General features: G+C 43.2%; 1 protein-coding gene across 3 annotated transcripts in view; it reads right to left on the minus strand.

Annotated features, from left to right (window-relative positions):
• Positions 1–19,940: 19,940 nt before the first annotated feature.
• The window catches only part of MYB (MYB proto-oncogene, transcription factor), a 28,199-nt gene continuing 23,506 nt past the window's right edge, over positions 19,941–24,633 (minus strand). For all 3 annotated transcript variants that reach the window (XM_059842040.1, XM_059842039.1, XM_059842041.1), the window contains one exon: positions 19,941–21,375. In XM_059842040.1, coding sequence (XP_059698023.1) covers positions 21,259–21,375 — 117 coding nt within the window. In that variant the 3' untranslated portion in view covers positions 19,941–21,258. The remainder of the gene's footprint in view (positions 21,376–24,633) is intronic.

The following is a 24,633-nucleotide window of genomic DNA, read 5'->3' on the forward strand; positions in this document are numbered from 1 at the left end:
TGAATTCACAAGGAAAAAGATTGCCTGATAATTCTGAGGTTCTGCTCATTGGTCAGGTTCTGGGCTGGAGGAAGAGACCATGTGTAGACATGGTCTAAGATACAATTTCCTGATGGTTTGTGCAATCATCCAGCAACAGCTGCATTCAGTTTGCTTCATCAGGAGAGTTGATATTTTTAACAATGCTTAGCATTGATTGTTTTTTCATGCCAGTGAAACGGAAGGTGACACAGAACAAGTAATGCTGACAGCCATTACCAACATCACTATCCACAAAGATTTCTCCTGGGCCATGATAACTAGAAGAAGAAAGCTGTAAGACTCAAATATCTTCCCGCCTAAATGTACATACAAGGCCTGCCACCAAAGGTGATAAACCTAATATTTGGCTCAGGTTGCTTGTTCTAAGGACACGTTTTACAAGGTGAGGAAAGAGTGACTAGTTCAAGTACAGCAAATTGGGGCTGACATCGGTCAAACACTGTCAAGGTTTGGTCTTTTTGGTCTTTTTGGAGGCTGAGGTTTCTTCATTGAGTCGTTTGAACTCCACCAGTTTCCCACACTAAGATCAGTGCTGTAAAGTCTGTGAATGTTTTAGGTTATCTTTTTTTTTTTTTTCATCTTCTTCTTTTTTTTAGTGGTTTTGTTCCCTTTTTTTTTTTTTTTTGAATGTGTGGTAAAGCATTGGAAATTTGTATAATTGAAGAAATCTATTCCTAGTTCATTTGAACCGTTGGTATGTTTTTCCAGAGCATTGCCATATTTTCCTAGAGCTAGAATTAGCTAAATTTAGATACTTGCTTTCTAAGGACCCAGCAATGGACCAGCACAACTTCCAAGTTGAAGATGTGTGTGTTTGTGCCTGCAACAGTAGCTGAATGCTGGTTAACCTCACTTGCAGAGTTCTGGTGTGAATTGGAGTTTCTTGTCATGACTACATCTCACAGGGTCAGATTGAATCCTGTAAATTGAATAAGAACTCAGCCAGAGAGAGGAAAAGAGAATTTGCTGCCATTTGAACCTGTGCAATACCAGCAGAGAAGCACTTGAGCAGGGCACTGGCAGTCTCTCTGCACAGTGCAGCAGTGTGGAAAACAGGCCTGGCTCTCCGCAGATTTGTAAGCAGTGGCACATGTCACACGGGATTAAGGACTCCTGGAAGGACATGCAATTTGTGGTGCTGCTCCCATTCTCCCTCCCAGCCGCCCTCAGTTCCCTGCTGGCCTCCTGCCTCCTGTGTAAGCTGAAATGGAGAAATGGGATGGGTGGCAGTGTGCCAGCTGCCCGGGCATCCAGCGCCGCTTATCTCTCTGACGGACACCCTGCCGTCCATCCCTGGGGTGACTCGCTTCTTGTGCCTCCTGTGGCTCAAAGAACTCACTCGCTCCTGGAGAAATCCGTGCAAATATTGATATAGCTGCCTTGTTTTACGTCGGCCCTTTTGAAGGTTGGCTTTTTTGTGAAGGCAGGTCGGCTGCTGATTTGCCGCTATCGTTACACCTTGTGTGACTGAAGGTGTGCGTGGAACTATTTGCTTCTTCTGTCCTAAAGTGCTAAAGTGTCTGCTCTAGGAAGAAAAGCATTTGGAAATGCTTTGGAAAGTTATATTAAAAGCTGTGGTATGGGTTCTTAGTGCTGTCTGAAAACCAAGAAAACACGCTATCAAAAGATGTTGAAATGATTATTTGTTTCCACCTTGCTGAGTTTAATTTACAGCTGGTTTTGTGAGTTTCAACTGAAATCAGATTAGTTAACTTTAATCTGAAATTTGTGTCTAAGTACTCAAAAACCTAATTCATTAGCTATATTTTATCAGCATTTACTAAAAAATACCAGCAGTGATTTTACAAATTTTGAAAAGAATATGATTACCGTGTCATAGGAAACATTGAAAATGTTGACAGTATTTCACCAAAAAATTCTGTGCTTACTTAAAGACCATTCTGGGGACAAATCTTTCTATGAAAAATACTGGTGTTGGATATTCAAATCAACCACTCACTGGGCAGTAAAAGTGGTCTAAGTGAATGCAGTAAAAGTGGTCTAAGTGAATAAGAGTGCATGATAAGTGACATGACTTTTGATTTCAGTAAGATTTTTGATAATGTCTTATATGACTTTTTATTGTCAAAAAATATATGGGGAGGGAATATATGGTCAACTATGACAAGGAGTTGATGCATAACTAATTAAAAAAGAAAAGCTGCATTCAAAAAAGAGTTATCCAAATTTAGTTATCATACCAGGGAGATATTGCAAGGGAGGTCCCTGAGGTCAGTTCTCTGTCACTTCTATTCACTATTTCCATTAATGAGCTGGATGATGTAGTTGTATTTATAAAATGTGTGCGTGACACCAAGAGTTTGCAGACTGTTTGTAGGACATGAACAGAATTAAAAATCATGTTGGAAAATGGAAGTGATGTTGCAAATCAGTAAAACTGGAGCCAGTAAGATTTGTGCTAGAGGAAGAAGGAACCAAAGACAAAAATACAAAGTGGCTTTCCAGTTTCATTGCAGAAAAATGTGAAAGGTGACAGGTTCAAAGGCAAGCTAAGTGAATCATCAACACCCTATGTCTGTTTGGAAAAAAGGGTCACCTGAGTGATATTAACAGAAGTGAAGTGTGTAAGATCAGATTATTACTTCTTCCCAAGTTATGCTGGTGAATCTTCAGCAGGAATACTTTGCTTTAGTTTTAGGCACTGCATACTGGAGCTGGCAGACAAGATGAATACGGTTCAGGAAACAGCAGTGGGCTTGACAAGAGATTTAGAAATCTACAAAAATGTGCAAGGGATTGGAATTTCTAGTGTAGAAGAGGTGAGGATTGGGAGACACAATAGGGATGCTTATGGTTTTTACAGAAAGCAAGAAGTAAGGTAGCTCTGTTTGGTACAATCTATGCCCATGTGATTTCATTACAAAGCTCATCTATTTTTTTTTTCTCTCTCATGGAAAAGTTTAGTTTTATCTTACAGCAGTGTGGTGGAGCAAAAAAAAAAAGTATTTCTGGGTCCATTTAAATTATATGATCATATATTTCTTTCTCTTTGTTACGTGTACTATTATTAGTTGTCTTTTTTTTCCTCTAAAATAGCCCCTGGAAGACTCACTTATATCAGTGTTGGTGCATAACAACCATTCTTTGAGAAGAAAATTGCGGTGGAAATTTTTTATTCATTATCTCCTCTGTCATAAATCTCTAGCTGGAGCAAAAATCCTGACCCTGAATCTTTCTCCAGAACTCGTGAGCCAATGGCTATTCAGCTTTTATTGTGCTTCTCCAGTGATTTATGGCATGACCTTGGGTAAATTGAACCTTCACCTCAATTTCCCTGCCTTTAGCTGAAGATACTGACATTTCTCCTGTGGACACCCTGAGAGCTAATCTGTGTAAGGCTGTCTTGACCATGTCCAGTCCTCAAGCAGAGTCTTAAAAAAGTTTATCTGTCACATACCTGTGACTCAGTAGTTGAAAGGCAGTCTGTATTTATGGTGGGACTAAGTTTTGAGGGTTTGGGGATTATTTAAGTACTTCTGTAAAACCATGTTTTTCAGTCTTATGGCTTGGAAGTGCAATTATTGTATTTTTGGGGCTGAGACTATCAGGCATGAGAGCAAAAAGCTCTGGAAAAGGCCTTTGTTTGTAAAGGTGGATTACTCAGCTGTAGTTGGACACTGTAATGTATTACAATACACTCTGCTGGCAGCTATAATAGTAGAGCAAGCTCCACTGGAGCTCCAAAAATCTGGGATGGGACTCTGGCCAGAAAAACTGAAAGCCTTCAAGTATGTTCCATGGCAAGGAAAGAGAGGTTACTTCTCCCCTCAGGTTTTTTGCATTCAAAAGTGATAATTACCATCAAAACAGAGAGAAAAGATAAATGCTGGATAAGCTGGCAAGGAAAGGACCCAAGATTCTGTCCTCTACAAACAGGAATGCCAGCCCAGCACATATAATGCCATCTTGATTTGACAACAAAACAGAAATGTATTAAAAAGTATTTGAGGAGATCCTGCTTATTTTACAGGAGATAAGAGATAATAATGAGATATGAGATATTATTATAATTATGAGATAATAATGTCCAATCCATAGATAGGAGGGTCATGCTGCAAATGCAGTATTTATCTCAATTGTAGGCACTCTCTCATTAAGGAGTGGAAGTAGCTTTACTTTGAAATGGGATTAATAAAAGGTATGACCACTTAGGCTTTTGAAAAATATGCAGACTTATATGATGACAGCAGGTAGAGGTATTTCTGGTGGGTCCTGACCTCTGCACCTTCATTTCATTAATTCACTGAGCCATATGTTTAAACTAAAATAAAAACTGTGGTACAGCTGGAAATGTCTCACTGTTGAAGAACTTGGCCTTTTCCCTGTCCATTTCTCTTCTTTTGTGATCTCAGTTGGTGAATGGTCTGTAATGTCCTGACTTTTTTTCTTTCTGGGGTCTCTTTCTCCACAACACAGAATTAACAAGATTTCTGTTCAGGAAATCAGGTAGTCTGCAAAAGCAACCATTTGGTGGACAGGAGGGAAATACTAGTCAGGAAATTTACACCGTGTTACCATGTTTTGGTTTAGTTGTTTCCCCTACATTTTCCCATTCCCACAAACTCTCTGAAAGCACCAGGTCTACTCAGAGTCTGAGAAATCGCTCTTTACTTGGTAGTAAAATGTATTTTCTCCATCACTGTTTTAGTTTCAAGCTACATAGAGTACATGTGGATTTTATGGCACATGCATTGAATAATCCCACCAGCCATCCAAATAATTTGGGGTTTGGTGTCAAATGACGGAAGCTGGACAATTTTTCTGAAGGAGTTGCTGATGCACAGCTGAGTGCACACAATCAGTGCATTTAATCGTCCACAGTGTGCTGCATGCTTGTCCCTGAGAAGGCTCCAAAGTGCTGGAGGGGCAACTTTCATCTCACACCTCTTACCCAGACCGAGCCCCTTCAACTTTAAAATGTGGAAGTTCTGCGGACAGAGATGTTTTTGAGCTTCACTGCTGGGCAAGTCTTGCTGGAGTCCATGGGAGCTGCTGGGCTTCCCTGCTCTGGAATACCCTGACAAGGACTCAATTTACCTCCTCCTGGGCTCTGGCAGCTGGACTTCAGAGGATCTAAACCAGAAGGAGCCCCAGGAGCTGGGCCTGAGCAGCGCTGTCCCCTTGCCCAGCTCTGTGCAGGCGCAGCCCTGCCAGGGTGCCCCGGGGCGCTGCCCTTGCGCTGCCACGGCCGCAGAGCTAAAGTGCAACCTCAGAGTCTGGCTCCTCAGCCGCTGGTGCCTCGTGCAGGTCAGGCTGGCAGCACCTATTGTTCTGGAGCATTTCAAGGGCATCCAAGTTTTGGCATCATTAGATTATTGCCATGGTGCTTGGGCTGCAGATCCTGTACAATAAAAGGGGTTTTACTTTATGTTCAATCACTATTAGCTGTTATCTGCAGCTTTCATCTAGTCTCCATTAATGAAAGAACAAATAATTCCAGGGACAAAGTAGATGTTTGACCATTCAAATATATGCAAAGTGATACCATTTATAAATGGGAGGAAGTTGTTTTGCAAGCCTAGAATTCCATTTGCTGTGGAATTTCCATTTAACAGTGTGAATCCAGTTAAATCTTGAAATACAACACTTAAGGTTTTGTCATACTTCATCTTCCGTTCAGCTGAAGGCTCCTAATGGCTGATATTTCTAAATCCCATTCCAGCTCATTAGAGGGCAATTATCTGTTGACACTATTAACATTGCTGCAAAAAGGAAAACATCAAGTTATTCTCCACGATCTTGCTGACTGAAAAAGAAGGAAAAGGCTTGAACTGCAGCGAGGAAGATTCAGGTAAGACTTTGAGAAAACATTGTGTGAGGAACTGAGAGGTCTGAAGAAGCTGGGCATCTCCATCACCAAAGAGTGTTTTCTATTTTTATGGCCAACAGAATATGCACTGCTGCTGCTGCAGTCTCCTGGCAAGGGAAATGTTTTCCCTTTCACTGAGTCTGCACATGGCATTCACTCTCCAAAGCGAGGGCTGTAGAAGGCACAGCCAGGCAAGTGTTGCTGCACTGCAGCCGATGATTGCCAAAGGGTTGCGTCACAGCCCGGCTTCCCAGCAGTTCCAGCCCCGTGGCAGCCCTGGAGCTCTCGGTCTGCAGGCATCGCTTTCCCTGGCGCTGCTCCGCGGGGCAGAGTGGGCGGTGTCAGCGAGGGCCAGGAATGTGACTGCAGCTCAAATGCCCAGCTCCCGGGGAGGTGTTTCGGACTGGCCTGTTTGAGGTGAATCAGGAAGGGCTCACTAGCTCTGACACCAGCGCTGAGCTCCTGCTGTACCAGCACAACTGAGCATTTGTCCTCCATTTCCCCCTCTTTCCTCCCAGACCTATGCATTATTCTCTGTTTACCAAAACTGCCTTATTTACAGCTGCAGAGGCTTTGGCAGAGCTGTCTGGGTTTTGTCACAGCTGAAGAGCAGCTGCAGAGCATCCTTACCAACTCTCCACCCTGAAAGCTGAAGCACCAAAGGCTGAAGGTAAAAACAAGCCCAGATGTTGCCTGAGTGTTTGACTTTGTCCTGCCATCACTCAGCTTTCAGTGGTGGGTAGGCTGCTGTCAGAATTTGTGACAAATCAGAGGGACAGTTCTAATTCAAGTTGTTATGGAAAAACTGATGGTGGGGGGAAAAAATAACCTGGATGAAATAAACTTTCTGCGAGGCAAGAAACTGCACTGCTAGTGAGGTTAGACATGCACCCAGCACGTGATTGGAGAAGGGAAAAAAAGAAAAGCCCAGTGCATTTTGAGAGGGGCATTTTAAGGTATCAGGTGATGGAAGCCAGAAATAAGGACCTTTCCCTCTCTGCAGCCACTGCAGTGAGCCTGGTCCTGGAGGGCTGGAGAGACCCTTCACTGCCAGGGGGATTCCCCAGAGGCTGTCAGAGAAGTAAATACACCCTTGTTAATCTTAGCTAGAGAGTGAAAAGGAGGCCAATATGTATAATACTCAAATGGTAATGATGGGCATTTTCTTTTCAATGGAAGGAGGTATAAATAGCAGGAATGAGATGAAAATGAGAAGCAAAACTTGGGCTACATGTAAATGGAAAAATCTTAACATTGAGATGATGGGATCACCCCCTCAGGGTAGCAGGGGAAGCCTGTAGTTTAGGACCTGAACAACCAGCCAGAGAAGGAGCACGAGGCACCACTGTGCAGGGAACAGTCCTGCCTTTTGCACTTGAATTTGCTCACAAGGCTTCTTTGCCACTTTTCCTGGAGGATCTGAAGGAATGTTTAATGTGGACGGCTCAGCCAAAGCGCAGCTTTGGGAATTCTTATCTATCCTCAAAGTCTTATCTTTTATTTCAGTTGTTTAGATTTGCTGGCTTCCCGTCTACAGTGCTTATCCAAGTTTATTGTTCAGTTTTACTATTCCTCGCTTAACAATTGCGCCTTTACTCTCGACGGTGCTTCTCGAGTGATTTCTCTGTTTATCTTTACCACCAAGTTCAGGTGTTAGAAGTAACATGCTAACCTTGGAGCTGTCTCAGCAATCCAAAGATGCAAATTTTCCCCACAGATTTGCTAGGGTTCTTTTACTTGCATAGCAGCTTTTTTATTTGTAGCATAGTTCTGAACTAGATATGATTCTTGCATTTCTCTACTCATGTAATTTTGTTCTAGCTCAGATAGCTTTTGTTTTTGTTTTTTTTTTTTTTTTGATTGGTTGTTTTCTTTCTCTGATCCTTTCTAGGCAAAAAAGGGTTAATTAGCCCCAGTAAAACATTGACAGTCACTGGGGACTGCTGCAACTGAGATGAAAAACAAGACTGCACCTGTATGCTAGCAATTTCAGATAGATTCTGGTCAACTATTTTTCTGTCCTGCTTTGTTCTGCCAGCTGCCTCAATGCTTTGGATGCAGGTGGAAGGATGGACTTTGCTATCTATAAAAAAGTTAAATGGTGAGGACCAACTTCCGTCTCACCTCCCCAGGGATCAAAGTGATTGCCACAGAACATGGCAAAGCAGGAAGCAGGCTGCACGTGGTCTCCATGTGAAAGAAACAGGTTGAGAAATTTTCCCCTTTTGCCTCCCTCCTTTCTTTCTCATCCCCTTTTTTTTTCCTTTTCTTTCCTTTTTTTTTTTTTTTTTCCAATTTGGAGGACAGTGAAAGCATGAAGGAATCCCAAAATGATTGACCATAACTGGGGGAATGATCCACCACTGTATAGTACACACCCTGCAATATCACTACTGCAGTTCCTCGATAGAGGAGCTATTGCAGCTCCTCCAATAAGCAAAAGAAAGGCAAAAGATTCCCTGGGAGCTCTGGCTGTATGTCCTGATGTGTGCCTATGAAAGAAATTCTCACAGAAACCATGTAGATTTATGTCATAATATGCCCTTGTATGATGAAAATGAGGAGTCCCACCTGCCTGTGAAGGTGCCTTCACTGCAGAGCAACAGAAAACACATGCACTCTTGGAAAGTCTGAGATCTATTCTTACAACAATATTTTACTAATAAATAATTCTCCTAGCAGCAAATTTTGCTTGACACAACAGGAACGTTCTGGGGTTGTGCCACGCAGTGTCTTACAGTCAGGCTCTCCTTGACATAGTTCTGACTGGTGCTGTGACAGAAACGAACAACAGGTGAAGAGCAGTAGTAAGACCTGAGATATTTAAATGTGAGTGGATTATAAGACTTGCATGATAACAGTCTCCATGAAAGGGCTTTGCGCTGGGGGAAACCCCCAAAATATCCATTGGAAAAGTTAAAGAGTTATGCACTATTTGTGTGGGTTTTGAAAATACTATCAGAAGGAAAAGACATCTCATTTTCCCCCTCTTCTTTCACTGATATGAACTGATGCGTAATTTGGGTTGTTTTCCTGGGTTGTTGTTTTGCATCACTTTTCTACAAGCCCACGCCTTCAAAGTGCCATTAAAAAAAAAAAAAAGAAAAAGGAAAAAACCCCAGAAGTTGCTAAATGGAGATCAGTGAGTTACAGCAGCTGAAATTAACCCACATGCATATTGCAATGAAGTGTATGGGGACTTCGGAGGAGGTAGCTGGGTCGGGTTTGTGCAATTTTATTTTGAGCTGCCTATGACCTTCTAATGCTAATCTGTCTTTAAACAGTGTACATTTATGTGTATAACATGGGTAGCTGGTTACAAAATAACACTTGGTATTAAGAAAGATTAACTAAATCTCACATGTCAGGGCATGCAGTACCCCAAAAAGAACGTCTTGGCCTCTTCTCCACCAGTGCGGGAAATACTGACCTGGTTTGCAGGCAGTTCTTGCCTGTCCCTACAGCAGCAGGTACCACCACCTGTGGTGTGGGTGAGGCACAGGAGGATGGAGGCTGGATGGAGGATATTACCTGCTGTGGTACAGGCACAGTGTGCTCCTGTGCCCCTGGGCTGTTTGGCCTTTCTGACGTGCGGTGTCAGGGCCACCCCTGCCTTGGCGTGGCAGCTCTTGCCAGCACTGGTTGTGCACCCCCACTTCCTTAGGCAGTCATGGGACAGCACTTTGTCCCACGTGTGTCATGCAATTAGTGAGTGCTCCTGTACCTGTGCTTGCCCCGGGGTGCAGGTGAGGTTATGCTTTCTGCTGCAGAGAAAATCAAAGCCTGTAATATCTTTGCATTAGCTCAGCCATTGATCTAAGAAGCTGTATCAGGTAGTCTAATAAAAATATTGCTCTCCTTGTAAACCTTGTCTGACTCTGTAGTAAATGAGTTACTTTTCCTGATAGCTGATGGGAATTTGCTTGGTGCTTGAATGAGTTTCTGAACTTTCTATCCTCACTGTGAAGTTTTATCTTTTGTGTGGCAGAATATTGGCATCATTAAGATAAATGATTCACTGTTTCTCTTTCATAGGGACAGTTACATAAAGCAGTTATGATCCTATCCATATTCCTCATTTTACATCCAGTTGCATTAGTAACAGTTAATTTTGTCTTACAGAGGATGACTTTAAGGTTATGTTTAGAATTTGCATTTTTTACCAGCAGTGCTTTTTGTAAATAGGCAATTTTATGCTGTTGTGAGCTCATATTTGACATAATTTTCAAGTTATTTCAAATTGTTCTCCAACGGTGGAGCTGAACACTGAAATACTCCAATCTGTCAGCAAATAGTGGTAACAGGAGAGTGAATGCTCATTGCTTGAACAAATGAGCACGTTTTTACCTCAAATGTAAATGAGCCTGAAAGGCAAGTGTGATTTCCTGAAGAGAACTTTTTTCTTCCTTTTTGGATGCACAAACTTTGATGGTCCCAGTCAGCGGAGAAGGCCCGAGTTGGATGCTATGTTGATTTGCTGTTAGCCTTCCCCCTTGCAAAGTTTTGGGTTTTGCCCATGTTGACTGGGCTTGCATGTGGGGAGGGGCTGGGAATGGCATCCAAAGGCGTGTGTTTTGTAGTGTGAATGCAGATATGCTCTTGGCAGGCAGGTGGTCCTGGACATGTCTGATGATGAGGAGGGTTTTGCTACTCCACCTCCTGAGCACATTAATGGATTCCCTAGTTCAGGCCTTTGTGCTTTACACATTTTAGTCTCTCCTTTGAAATACTGAGATTTTTTCCTAGGCAGAAATCCCAGAGCTACTAATGTCATCCTTGCCACACTGAGAAATGAAACCTTGGATCCCTGTAGAAATTTACACAAGAATTTTTGTGTAATGAAATGCCTAGTTACCATACTGCAACAAAACTGTGTTCAGTAAAAACCAAATCCATAGGATTTTATGAATGCCACAATGCTGATTTTCAAAAGTGGAAATTACATAATGAATCTTGACATTGACCTAAAATAAAATCAAATGAAGGTGTCATATCACTTTCCCTGCCAAAGCTTTGTTTTGACTGTCAGAAGGCAGTAGTGCACAACCATTACTTTTTCCTTTAACAGTACTCACCTCTGAGACTTTCCTTCGTGTGGCAAAGGTATGTGTGCCTAAGCGATATGAAGCTGAATTTTCTTTCAGTCCCAAAGCACTCAAGTTTCTGAAGTGCTGAAGCAGTATAGAAGAGCTGAAACTGCATAGGTGTTTCTGAAGAGGTTTTAAAAGTTTTCTCATTCCTATCTATGCTCTAGCTGCAGTTCTCTTGCAATGCTATTGAACTATTCCAGTAGCCTTAATGTGATCAGATATGAATATGAGGAATAAATGCTGATCTTGATGATGAAGTAATTGCCTAAAATATAAATAAGTGTGGTTAGTGAAGCTTTGCCTATATTAATATGCTTGTTCACTTTACTTGTGCTTAACACAGAAGGGCATTCTGCATATCTGTTCAGTGAAGGCATTTGCATCTTTTCAATTACTTTTCTTAAATGTAAACTATTGGTGTCAAATGTTGCCCATCTTCTGAATAACCAAAAGGTAAAAATTATCATTTAAAGTATAAATTAAAAGATCATTAAGGCTTGGGAGTGCAGTACTTCAAAGTCAGGGGAGTCAGAACTGAGGTTTGACATGCAATTAATTCACCCTCCCCTCACTCCCCACTTTTCTGTATATTCATTACAACACTGATCTTAATTACACAGTCACATTTATGTGTGTGCACACACTCATGCACATATTTACATCTGGCTCCCAGCCAGTGATTCCCATTGCTCCCAGCTTGCCTTTACACCCACCTTGCCCCGCGCCCCTGGGCGCTGGTGCTGGGCAGCCTCGTCCTTGCCCCGCAGCAGGCTGAGCGAGGAGCAGCAGGAGGGACCAAGGCAGCCCAGCTGAGCCCGGTGTGACATTGCATTGGCCCTGCAGCACAGAGCAGGTGGTGGATGACCAAGTGCAGCCCTCACCCTCAGAGAGGTGGCGTGTCCTGCCCAGGAGGGGAGCTGCCAAAAGGAGGTGAGCGCCTAGTGCTCCTGTGCTGAATGAAACGTTCAGAGGGCAAGACTTGGTCAAGTTTATGTGAATCCTCTTAGGAATAAGAGTCACAAATTACACTCCTGCCTAAAATTTTGAGTCCCTGATCCACAGTGTAAAGCCAGGAGAGTTTCTTAATTGAAACCAATATAAGAATATTTAAACTGGTTATTATGGTTTGAGACCAAATGACAGTGGGGAGCCTAAATGGGTTTTTAATCACAGTATATGCAATGCAAAACAAAAAGTCAGTTAAAGTTCACAGACTCATGCTATGCTAACTAGGCCTACCAGGGCAAGGAAAAACGAGTTTTCCTCAACCTCATTCTCAGAAAGGGCTGAACTGTTTTTGCTACAACTTTTTTTTTTATTCTTCGACATTTCTCTTTATTTGTTTTCCATTCTAGAGTGTGTGCTCTAGTCATTCTCCTACCTGTCTGTGGTTAGTGTTATTCAAAGAAGACACGCTGTAACTGAAACTCTGAGTTCCCTCCAGTTAGCCCAGTACCACCTCCATTGTCTGAGAATCCTGAAAATAGTTAAAAATAAACATGTTTTTCAAAGTGGACAAGGCTGCCTTTCTAAAATCAGAGCAAAAAAATCTTAGCTAAGAAGAGTAGGGGTTTTCATCAGAACCATGTACATGACCATTTACCCTGAAATGTGGTGATAATGTATGTAAATATTTTTCTACTGAAGAACATTCACCAGGTACATTTTTGGCTGAATATCAGCAATTTTGTGGTGGAGGATGATTGTGTAAGGTGTATGAAGATGCAAATGGTTCAGTCTTCCCTGTGTGTAGAAGAAACATCTGGCTGAAGTGTCATGTCTGGAGTACAAGTTCTGATTTTTTAACAATCTTAAGCAGTAACTTGCTCAAGCCTAAAATAATCAAGGCTCAGACTATTCATGTTTTGCAATATTTTTAGCAGCCAATAAGTAATCAGTGTGTCTTTTTCCACACAACCCTGATGAACAATTCTGAAAAATAAAGCTGTGTCATAGATTACACCAGACCCAATGAGAATGCAGCAGTTGTGCAGTCCTGAAAGCTGTGGATTCTCTGATACTCGAACCACGGTGGGAGGCCAGACATTCACAGGCTGTCCTGGAGCCTCTGATTTTTTTCACTCAAACTTTTTAAGTCCTCCTGAAGAAGATGGCTGGGACACAAGTTGACCAAGCATGTTGTCCGATCAGCATGGACAGCTGTGGCTCTAAACAATGGCAGCCATTGTTAGGTCAATTTTAAAGTAGGCCCTTAAAGTTAATGTGATTATGCAAATGTTGCCCTAACTACCATGGCTGTCTTATATCCTTCACAAATGAGTGCATTGTCACTTTTCATTATGTGCATACAGTCCTGGTGGTTTGGTGGTATCATTGTATCTCTTGGAAATGGACCATGTAAAGGCCATTCACTGTTGGCACTGCATTGTGCTCTTCCCCAAGCAGACCAACCTTGACCTACAAATGAGGGTGGTAGAGATTTTCAGGCCAAAACCTGCGTGTGTTATTCACATGATTACTCCCATTGACTTGGCTGGAAACTCTTGCAGCAGGCATGGAAGAATTAGGTTAAAATGCAGTTGTGAAATTAAGTCCAGTCCAGTCTAAACCACAATGCATCTGAACCAACCTCTGACAACCTTATTTCTAAGATAAAAGGTTTTGTATTCAATCACTTGCAGCATAAATTGAAAAATTAACACATTATTCACAGGGGGAAGAAAACCCCAAACACGTCAGACGACTTCTGTGTATGATTTTTTCCATAGTGTCTATATGATTACTATTATTAATTTGATTTTAGTAATGAAATACCCTTTTACAGAAATCCGTGATCACAAATAAGGAAGCTGAGAAATCTCAGGATCTGTGTGATCTGGAAGGTGGCGGATTTCAGACGACTCATCAGTTGGGGGACATGACTGATTTCAGACTCTTGGTTGCATTGCTTTCAATGAAAACCAGTGACTTGCAGTTTCAGTTCTCATCACAGAAGATGTTCTCACAGCAATCTCTTGTTTGGATGGTTTTCTCTTTTTCTGAGTGTGGTGTCTGATGTTTGTCTGAGTTCTGTCCTTTGTGAGTTTTTGTTCTGGTGAACAAGAGCCTCAATAAAGCAAGCACATGATACATAGATTCAGGCTGCTGGTTGGGATTTGGGTCTGCTCAGTAAAATATCCTTCCTTTATTTCTAAAAAAAAATACACTATATATATATATATATATATATATATAAAATAGGTACAATAGAGACAGAGATTTGCATGCACTCACCTAACATGAGTGAAGGTACGAGAAATTCATCACCTCCCAGGGAAGTAATTGCTGACTTGCAGCAGCTGTCTGATGAACACAAACTTCCTCAGCAGATTCAAGGCCATGGAAACTGCAAGAGTGGCACGCTCTGTTGCTTGGTGATGTTATTTTACATGCAACTTCTCGAAACATCCTCATCACTGCAACACTTCAACATTGCTCCAGGACTTCGGTGTCCTTGGCCACCCTGTGTGTTCAATCCAGAGAAATCTGGTCAGTCCAAACCTACACATGTAGCAGCTGGGCTCTTCTTTCACAGTGCCTGGTTTTACTGGAAAGTTTGGATTAGGGTGTGGAAACCTGCTTTGGTGGAGCAAGGCTGAAGCTGTAGCACCCTCAGCATGGTCTTCAAGAGAGTACAGCGTTGCCTTTGGGACATTGAGCCTTCTGGAAAAGTTCCTGTGCTCTAGAAAAAAGAGGATTTCTGTTGTTGGAAATCCTTTGGAAAAATTTAGTTATGGATGTTAAAGACGAAAGAAGAAGAGCTTGTATCCCTAACAGAAAGACAAACGAAGGTATCAAATAAATTTGCACATTCACTGTGCTCAATCTGTCACACAAAAACGAAGTTGCTCTATTGATGAACTGCCAGAGAGGATGGTAACAAGTGTTTTTTGGATGTTGGACAGAGAGCACAGCAAAACTTGGTAGTGACAAAAAGGAAGGGAGGACTGCTGGAATAATCAGCAGTGTATTTTAATCATCATGCTTGCTGCTTTGTGATTTCTGTGGCAAAATCGTGGTGTAGGTGTGTGTCAGGTTCAGTCCTCCCTGACCACGCTGGCTCTGGCTCTGAGATCCCAGCAGTAGCTACTCCAGCTGGCTGCAATGAAAGTTTGCAGGTTTAGAGAGCCCTGGCTTTCAGAGCAGTGGTGGAGGAGGGACTGTCACATCGGTTCTGTAGCTTATCACCATGCAAACTGCGTTTCTATTTGTTATGGGTTTTCTGTTAAAGGATGTGGCCACAAATCAGAGGTTGGCAAGAAAAGGATTACTGCAACCCCTTTGATTAAAGAAAGTTAAGGGTGTTTCTGTGTTGGTGATAGCTCAGGAGGGGAGCCTGTGAGTTGCTGCTCCTGGACTGCCACTGTGGGACCTTCATGGGGCAGCAGGAGAACCCATCTCCTTCCTGGGCAGGTGGGAAGCTGCTGAGAGGGTGACAAAGCTGGGTGCAACATGGCCTGGTGAGCCTTGTTCCTGGTGGGCCTTCCAGCCAGGAGCATATCACCTCCAGTGAAAGGCTTTTGTGTACCTCCCTGACTGGAAGATGTTACTTGAGATGCAATCAGAGCTTGCTTTTCAGTGAAGATGGTCCTGAAGCTGGGGATACCAAGAGAACCATTGTGAGTGTGTGGGGCCTCTGCTGAGTGGGAGTGGCAGGAGCACATCAGCCATGGGCAGGGAAATGATCGATGTCTTTAGTCCTGGCCAAATATGGGCTTGGGATCTCTGCTGTTGTGGAGATCAGAGACTCTTATAAATCCTTTTGGAGCAGTGTTTGGGCCTGAGCCCCATCAGGGGCACGTGCCTTGGTGAAACAGAGATGAAGTGGGCAGCGGTTCAGAGGGAATGGCCAGTATGAGCAGAGCAGAAAAGAAAAGCAAAGTATAATCTCTTTTATTTATTATTTAACTGAAAGGTATTTTAGGCCTATGACTACAGCAAACCGCATTTCTTTGGTGCAAGAAGGCTTAGCTGAGCAGGTAGGAGCTCTAACCTCTCGCAGATTTCCCTTTCCCAGCCAGCAGCACAGGCTGGCAGCACCTTTATCTGTACAGGAAGGCCGAGCCAGCACCTCAGAGGTCTCTGCCTTGAGCTGGTAGGAACACAGATATCAAAAACCCACCACTGAAAAAGTGATAGCCTCCCTGCACCTTCAGATAAGTCCTGTGCTGATGTACACTGATGAGAGAGGTACTGAAACACGAGAGAGGCAGCGGGCAGGAAAGCACACCTGCAGGCACCCTTTCAAGGCTCTCTGGGGGCTCTCTCTATCGGGAGGGCCACGGCAGGCTTGCAGCTGGGCTGGCAGGAACTGGGAGATGCAGAGGTGGTCGCTATGGTTAGTGCAGAAACCTGTCTGGGGAGAGCTTCCTGAAACTTTCTTCTTCATCTTCTTCGCTTCTCTGACAGATGTGTGCACAGAGCGCGTCTTGGAGCTGCGGTGATGGGCAGGGATTGAATCAAGGGGTAAAAGTTGTTTTACCCATGAAATGAAATTTCCTAGGCTACGAGTCAAGGAATCCCATGTAAAAGTGGATTTGCGCAGTCTGAGAAGTGGAGGCTGTTTCACAAAACAAAATAAAAACTCAGCAATTATTCTGATACTCAAATGGCTTGGAAAAATGCCTTCTAGAAATGTCATGTATGAAGAGGGATTATAAAAAACCAAAACAAAATCAACAACCCGGTCACCAGTAATTTATTGAAAAATAATAGCAGAGTGGATACATTTTGCAGCCTTTAACAATGAGCTGTTTAACCGCTGCCAACTTGCAACACAGCTGAAGGCAGAATCTGGACCTCTCTGGTATATCTTCATTGTCTCACCTCCAGCTTTTTTGAGAGCAAAAAAGTCACAAACAAGTTTGTGCTGGTAGCAGGGTCTTCAGTGAAAACCGCTGAGACATCAAAGTCAAGTTCAAAGAAAAGAGGCAAACAAAGGGAACAAGTGCATTTGGTCAGGATGCATGACTTCCTTTTGAATTAAGACATTAGACTGGAGATTGAAGGATGTGACCAGTGTCTTTCCTTGGCCACCCAGGCAGAACTCCACCATTGCTCCTCAGCAATGTCTGCTCTCATGACTGACTCCACCCATGCTAGGAAACAAGGACACAGGCAAATTGCAGACCAGTGCCTCAAAACCATTCTTTCCTGAACTGAAATATTTTTAACATGCTCATTAAACACAAAACAAATCAAAACAGCCAAAACAACCAAAAAAACCTGCCAAAAAACTCAAAACAAAAATTACAAAAAACAAAACAAAACAAAAAAAACAAGTCCCAACACCTTTTAAATAGATTTCTAGGAACAAGCCTTTTGTTTTGTGCTTTGCCATCACACCTGTCTCAGATCAGGAATGAGGCAGAAATACAATTAAATGTGGCAGGAGTAAGAGGGGGTTATGGTTATGAAGTTCCCATCACAATGTCACAGAAACATCCTTTGCCTATGTGCCTGCCTGTGTGGGCTTAAGGGAGGGCTGATTGTCATTGACTTAGCTGGCATGGATATGGTTCAAGATTACAAATACAGAGCAAAAAAACTGGCTTTTTTGAAGGATCACTCTATGCTATGGAATATTCAGTTCTGTGCTTGCTCTCTGCTTTACCTTCAGCAGATTTATTTTGGCTCCTAACTACAAAGTCTGGCTCTTTCATTCAAGCTCTAATATTTTTTCCCCATCCAATTGAAACTCTGGCCCTTTTTCAGTTTAAGCTTACAGCTGTCACATGGGTCAGACCCGTGGGAGTTGGAGCCCCAGGATTCCCTGAGAAGGCTGAAGAATGTCAGGGAATTAGCTGGGAAACATCTCACACTCAGGTACTTTTCTTTTGTTTTTGCCCTGGCTCCTTTGCCTCTTCATTTTTAATTAGTGGCACATGCTGAAATGATAATTTAAATTCTTTTCAGAAATCAAAAGAATTCCCACTGACAACATTATTAAGTTATAATTACAGAGGATAAAAAGGTTAATAGGAATTTGAGCCAATATCTACTCTCCATTAAATGAGAACTTGACTGAACCTGTTTTCCTTTCACTTAGGCAGGTTACTCTAGGTTTGGATGTGTCCAGGATGGCCACACACCTGTGCAAAGGGCCACTGCTAGGACAGGCAGCTGTCACCAAGACCATCTACACAGACCTGTCTCAGGACAGCTCTTGCCTGACCAGCTCAGGATGGAATTTGCCAGAGAGGTGGGACTCCTCTTGGGCCTCTGAAAGATGTGTGCTTCAGACAGTGAGGAGAGCAGGGTCACACAGGGACATTTGTGTGAGAAAGGTGTGTAGGAGGTGGCACTTTGCTGCAAGGGAAATGCAGCCACTATTGATGGAGGGAAAATAATCAGCTTCCTGAGTCTAGCATCCAAAGAAAGCCTCTTCCTTCACCCATGCTGGGCACCACATGCATGCAGAAACAAATGAGAGCTGGCCTGAATCTTCTAAGTGTTTTGCATTCTCAGTGAAATGAGAAACGGGGAAAAGAAACATTTTTCTCCATATTAGCTCTTAGTGTGCCCATCAAAAAGACAATTATTGTAATAGTTATACATGTTTAAAATGGATTTTAAAGCAAATGAGGGTGTAGGGGAAAAAAGCCCACTCCTTTTTCTGGGCACCTGGAAGCTGAGCTTCCATGGGATAATGGACTGTTTAAACTCAGCCATGATCTGTGCAGTTACCACTGGATCCATACAAGGCAGGAGTTTTGCCCCGAAGTCCTGTTGTAACTTGGCCTTTCTTTTTCCCTTTTTTCCTCTTTCAAAGCTGTAACACATTGCCTAAGCTGTGTGGCATGCCTCAAGGCAGGCCTGTCCCTCTTCCCAGCTCGCACGCCGGGTCCCGCAGCGCCTTGCACAAGCGGTTGGAGCCCGGCAGCCCCGGCACAGGCAGGGGCTCCCGCAGACTTCCCCTTCCCCGTGATCCCTGCCCAGCCCCGGGTCCTGCCTGGGGGAACCGCTCAGAGACCGCCTGGGGCCGGCTCTCCTGGCCCCAGCGCTGGGTTGAGAGCCCAGACTGCGCAGGAGGGATGGGTGTGAAGCACACACAACTGGGAGGGGGCTGCTGCAAGCACTGGTCCTTTCTCATGCCCAAAAGCACACGAGCAGGGACCTGTGCAGAGGGTGGAAAAGGCCTTTTTGCTCCTCCTTTTCTGGGCACTGCACGGTTTGAAGGCCAGCGTGTGTCTTCGGCTGGGAGGCTGGTGCTGGGTAGGGAGCCAAAAGGGCTGGAAGGCCCCTTTGGGGCTCAGCACACGCGTGGCTACTCTTTCATCAAGCATCTCAAGTCTGCTCTCATGAATATCAGTATGTCTTTGAAGCACTTGCTTCAACTTACATTTCTGCAATTTATTTCCAAGCTACTCAATAAAATGGTTTTTTATTTCTGACAGGATGCCTCTTATTTGTTTGTTTGTTTTGTCAGGAATTGCTTTTATCTCTAGCCTTCCTAGGGCTGAAAAACCCTCAGGATGTCAGCTGTGTGAGGCTCTTGCAGGTCTGTCCAATTATTTGCCGTGAAGCACAATGCACTAGGGTTTCAAAGTACACTCTCACCTCTGTTTTCTTAAGACAAGCATGGAAAAAAGCCTGTTCCACAGGCTCCAGAATATTTTTCTCTTATTCAATTGGTTTCTGACCTGATTGTCCTTAGATGAAAAAGATAAATTCTCCAGCTCTGTGGGATAAGGGCATTTTGCACAAAAGGTGCAGTGAGTCTCGCACAGACTGAAGCTGACCTGGACTTTGGTGTCAACAGAGATGTGCCCTGAGACCCCAACATGCTCAGTCCTCACTGTTTTGTGCTGTGTTCCTTCCACTTCCTTAACAAGCAATGAGAACCGAGGATTTTGAGGCTATGGTGTGCTATTTCTTGCTTATCTAAGTGTGCTGGGAAAAACATTCTTGGCCTGATTGTCACCATTAACACCACTGCCAAAAAACTGAAGACAAACGAGAATAGGAGGCCACGCAGGTTTAAGTAAAAAAAGAGCACACTTTATTTATCTACAAGGCAGTACATTGTTGTATAAAAAATTAAGTGCAGATAAAGCTGCACCAAATGCTATTAAGGCAGCAAAGTCAGAGGCTGTTATAAAAACACAAAAAAATAAAAAAATAAAATCAGTGTTTTGCCATATCAATAAAGATCTGATATGGCAGTACAAAGAACCATGTATTTCTAAGAACCTGATTCAGTACACAAGACCCAAGTTAGGGAACAACTAGCTAGACATGGAACAAAAGAGACAACATGAACAAGACAGTGTTCTCCCAAACATATGAAGGTGCAATGCATGCTGTTACAAACCAATAGGAAACAAAACAACACATCCACACAAAGAAAAATCTCCCAAGAACAGTGTTCAAAAATATTGCTTATAAAAAAAAGGGGAAAAAATATAAATGATGTTAAAAAAAATTTAAACAAAAAGGTCTGAAATGCTAGTGCATAGTCAATTAGCTAACATCAACATTTGTTTTTTTCCATATAAAGCTCTACTGCTCCTTTTACACTAGCAGCATGTCTACACGCTAAGGTCTGTAGCAGCAAAACACAGTATTCATTTGGCATTTACAAAATTAAATTACTGAATAAAAATATAATTTTTCTCATAAATCTATGTTTCATACAGTAATATTTTTTAAAGCAAGCTAATTACCCCCCCTCCCCAACAGAAACACACAATGTATAATGGCCTAGAACCAAAACAGAAAGGAGTATTTCAAGAGGCATGGATGTTTGAGCATTCACGATCTTGATCAGCTTTCCCCTTTTGCACAGACAAGCGTTTGTAGTAATGCTTTTCACTTCGGTATTTTACACCAATTACTTTTGTTCAGTGATTTAAAATATATCTGTGAGTACCTGCTCTTTTATTATTACAAAACAAAATAAAAAATAAAAAAAGAAACAAACTAAACCCCACCCCTGACTAGCACATCACTGAAATAACAATACTGGTGTATTAAGTCTGTTTGATCTCAAAAAGTACAAGAAAAATTATCTTTATTATAGGACTGCACTTAAGATCATTAATTACCGATTCAAACTCAATACCTAATAATTTAGGCAAGTATCATTAAAAAACACAAACTCTTAAGTTGGGTGAAATCCAACAAGAATATATATGCTGAGTGACTAAATGCACTTTTGCTGCTCCCAACTGTTGTACCACAACAAAGATAGGCTCTTCTCCCATTCATGAAAAGTTCTCATGCAGAGGAACAGGAATTTCCCAGCGGAGGTGAAGTGTTCTCAAAACCATAATGCTTCTCTGTGCGCCGACCCTCTCACATCACCAGAGTCCGGGTGGGGAAGGTGGCCATGTATTTGCGTGCCTGATCTGGCAGAGCCATCTGATCCTCCATCTTCCCGCAGGACGCCAGCTCCCAGGTGTTGTTCAGATGCTAAATCAGAAGAGAGAGAGAGAGATTCAGTTTGAATGCTGTGTGATTTATCCATAGTTCCAGCCAAAGCTGGGCACTCTCGCAATTAACTGTTCCAAGAACAGGCAGTGGGATGTTGTCCTGCCCCCTGAGAAACTGAAATCTCAGCACAACGGGCAAAAAACGTCACCCTGACTTCTCAGTTAGCGACCAAAGGGGCAGAAGGACCAGATGATCGGCAGATGGGACATCACAGGGCATCCAAACTTTCCTACTTCTCTCTCAGACAGTGTCTTTTCTATAAGGCCACAGCTACAGCCTTGCCTTTAATCCTTCAGGAAGGTCTAAGCGAGAATGTACTTGGCAGGCCAACTTTACAGTCACCAGAGCACAGACAGGCTACAGCCAACAGTTAAAATATTCAATGTTATGACCACGCACGAATTCCTGCTGAACCTCCAATCCAAAAATGCAGCTGCTGCGTCCCAGAGCTCCCTAAAGGGAGCTGACAAGCTCCACAGCCTGCCCAGCGTTGCCGAGGATTCCCGCGCTCCCAGCTGCTCTCACCTGTGGGCAGCGATCGGCGCCCGCCCAACAGCTCAGCTCCCCTGGCAAAGGAGGAGGGAGTGGGGCTCGGCTCCCAGCAGAAACAGCTTTCTAATTATCGTGTAAGCCATTTCACTTCTTGTGGTATTTATGGAGGTTGCAGACACCATTTAGTATAATGCTGAAATGAGATAAACCTATCTGCAGAGGGCTGTGTGCGCTGTTATTTATTTACTCACTACACATGTGAGACATTTCTCATTGCCTTGAGCTATAAACAGCAATGAAATTTCAAAGCTCCTGGAATTTACCAGGATACACACTTTTATTTTTTTCTATTGAACTCTCTCACTTAGCCAGTGTGTCTGCCTTTCCACACTGAAGCTTTCTCTAAGACCTGAATAAAACCTCTATTATCACACAGTTAGCTGTACAAATAGTCTGCATTCCAAAATTGCACACAATTGTGCTTATCTTCCACAAGAGGATCCCAGCACTGCTGAATACTGAGAAGGTGTATGCTCAGGATCCACCAGAAAGGACAAGTCGGAAGAAGCCTTTCTCGGTTCTCCATTGCATTTGAAAATGATCATCTTTGCAGCACAATGACTACATTGCTCAAAGAGATGTCCAAAGCCTTCCCAACCTCTAGGACAGCGGATGAATCATAATTAGTGGACTGCAAACCATCTGCTAAGAGCAGAATTGTCCTGGCGTGCCCATGGCTCTTTCTGCCAACTTCTAGCTGCTAACTTTGCAAGAGGATCCTTAAATTATTCTCTGGCCTAAATGCTTACAGAATGTTCTTCTGACTGTAAACAGTGTTATCTGAGACATATGGATAATAAAAGGCTGGGCAGCTATGAAATACAGATAATTTCACGTAACATGCCCTAATCAAGGCACCAGCACAAACACAGGGACTGAGGTTCCTGCCTTGGAGGGCTTGCAGTCTAAAGGGGACAAACCCAGTGAATAACTAAGCAAGTGTGTTAGTCCTCTACAGACTTCTGCTGGGCTCTTCTAGACATGGCTTTCTCTTCTCTTTGTAGGGAAGCTCCAAATGCTGCCTCTTCTCCTGGATGCCATTTTGCAAGCAAAACTGCTCAACTTCAGTAGGAGTTCCCTTTCAGAAGGAGAACCAGGTCAGGTTAAACTTAAATCATTAAGTTTCTGCAGTTTTTGTGGGAAAGCTGCATCTGTGAAGTGAACAGACATGCCACATACCTCTTCTCCAGAGCTGTGTACCTTGTGCTGTGGCTCAGATGAGGGCACATGCCAGAAAGCAGGTGTGACACACTTTCTGTGTGCCACAGACCCCCATGCAACACACCACAGCTCCTTTTAAGTTTTGGTTAAACAGCTTCCAGCATCACTTTTTCAAAGGCACCTACACGAGCTGGGAACCTACAACTCCCTATTGATCCTCAGTGGGACTCAGGCACCTGTGCATTTTTTCCCCTGCTCTTTTAGAGGTATTTGCATGAGAAACCAAATTAATGCCTGGTATAAAGCCACTGGTTTTACTCAGAAGTTGGATTTGTTCTGTATACGTCAAAAGCAGCTGATAGCTCCCACATATCCGTAATTTCCAAGGACAGAAATATGTGTCTAACCAGTATTTCCCTGTGATCCACCAAAGCTTCAATGCACCAGTCTAGAAATAAGAGATCAGCAGTCCCTTAAATAACTGAAAATAAGTAAGGAAAAGTCCATTTGTCACAGTATGTCAATTTCTGAAAACTATAAGTAACTTCAGGTAAGGAGTGTCCCTATTTCATAAATTAGGCTTAATTGTTAGTATCTACACTGAGCTCTTTGTATTAACAGCCATGTGCTTAGTAGGAAAAAAAAAATCTGTATCCTGATATCACCAACATCTCAGCAGGCTGCTACATGTCACTCATTCCATGGAAAGCCTGGTCTTCATCTTTAACCTGATGTCAGTGTGGCAGAAGCTGCTCAGGCAGGCAGTAACCCTCTGCCCTCCCACTGGGCTTGGCTGCCCCGGGGAGCACTGGGCAGCAGACACAGCAAGCACAGGACCAGCTCCACCCCTCACCTGAGCCTGCTTGAAACAGCTTCAGCTCTGCTGTAGGGACAGAAAAGTTTTCATCCATGTATTCTTTTTCCCATAAAATTACACTATTTACATTTTTCCCCCCTCCCTATTGTGACAAACTTACAAAAAGAGGCTAACTTTGCATCTCGTTGATGATGGTGAGAGCTCTGCTCCAGTGAAGAAAGAAGCACTGGAGCCAAAGGAGTATGTTTTCTGATGCAGCATATTTACTAACACAGTTTTCCATTCTACCCTTGGGGAACTCAGATAACATTTAAGTGGGTATTTTTAATAAACATTTTCTGTCTGAAGCCCTGACTCTCGGCAGCCAACACAAAACAAAGCACAATGCCTGTGCCTTGCCAGCCCTGCAGCGCCGTGCCGGAGGCACGTGTGAAAGTCATCCTGATGGGAGCAGCTTTCCTTCCCTCCCTGGCAGGGAGTGCTGGGTCCTACAACCCAGGCAGAGTGCCTTGCCAGGCCTGGTCACACAGAGCTACGGGATCTCCTTGTAAAAAGGGATCCCACAATGTCCCCTTCCACACCAGTGTCGCAGTAAGTACTGACAGGGCTCTGTCACAGGACAGTGGCAGTGCCCAACAAATGTATCAGAAGGAAGAGACCCAAGGCAGAAGGCTACAGGCATGCAGGAAACCAGCACAGAAACCCTA

This window comes from Haemorhous mexicanus, chromosome 3 (assembly GCF_027477595.1).
Source record: "Haemorhous mexicanus isolate bHaeMex1 chromosome 3, bHaeMex1.pri, whole genome shotgun sequence".
NCBI classification, from domain to species: Eukaryota; Metazoa; Chordata; class Aves; order Passeriformes; family Fringillidae; genus Haemorhous; species Haemorhous mexicanus.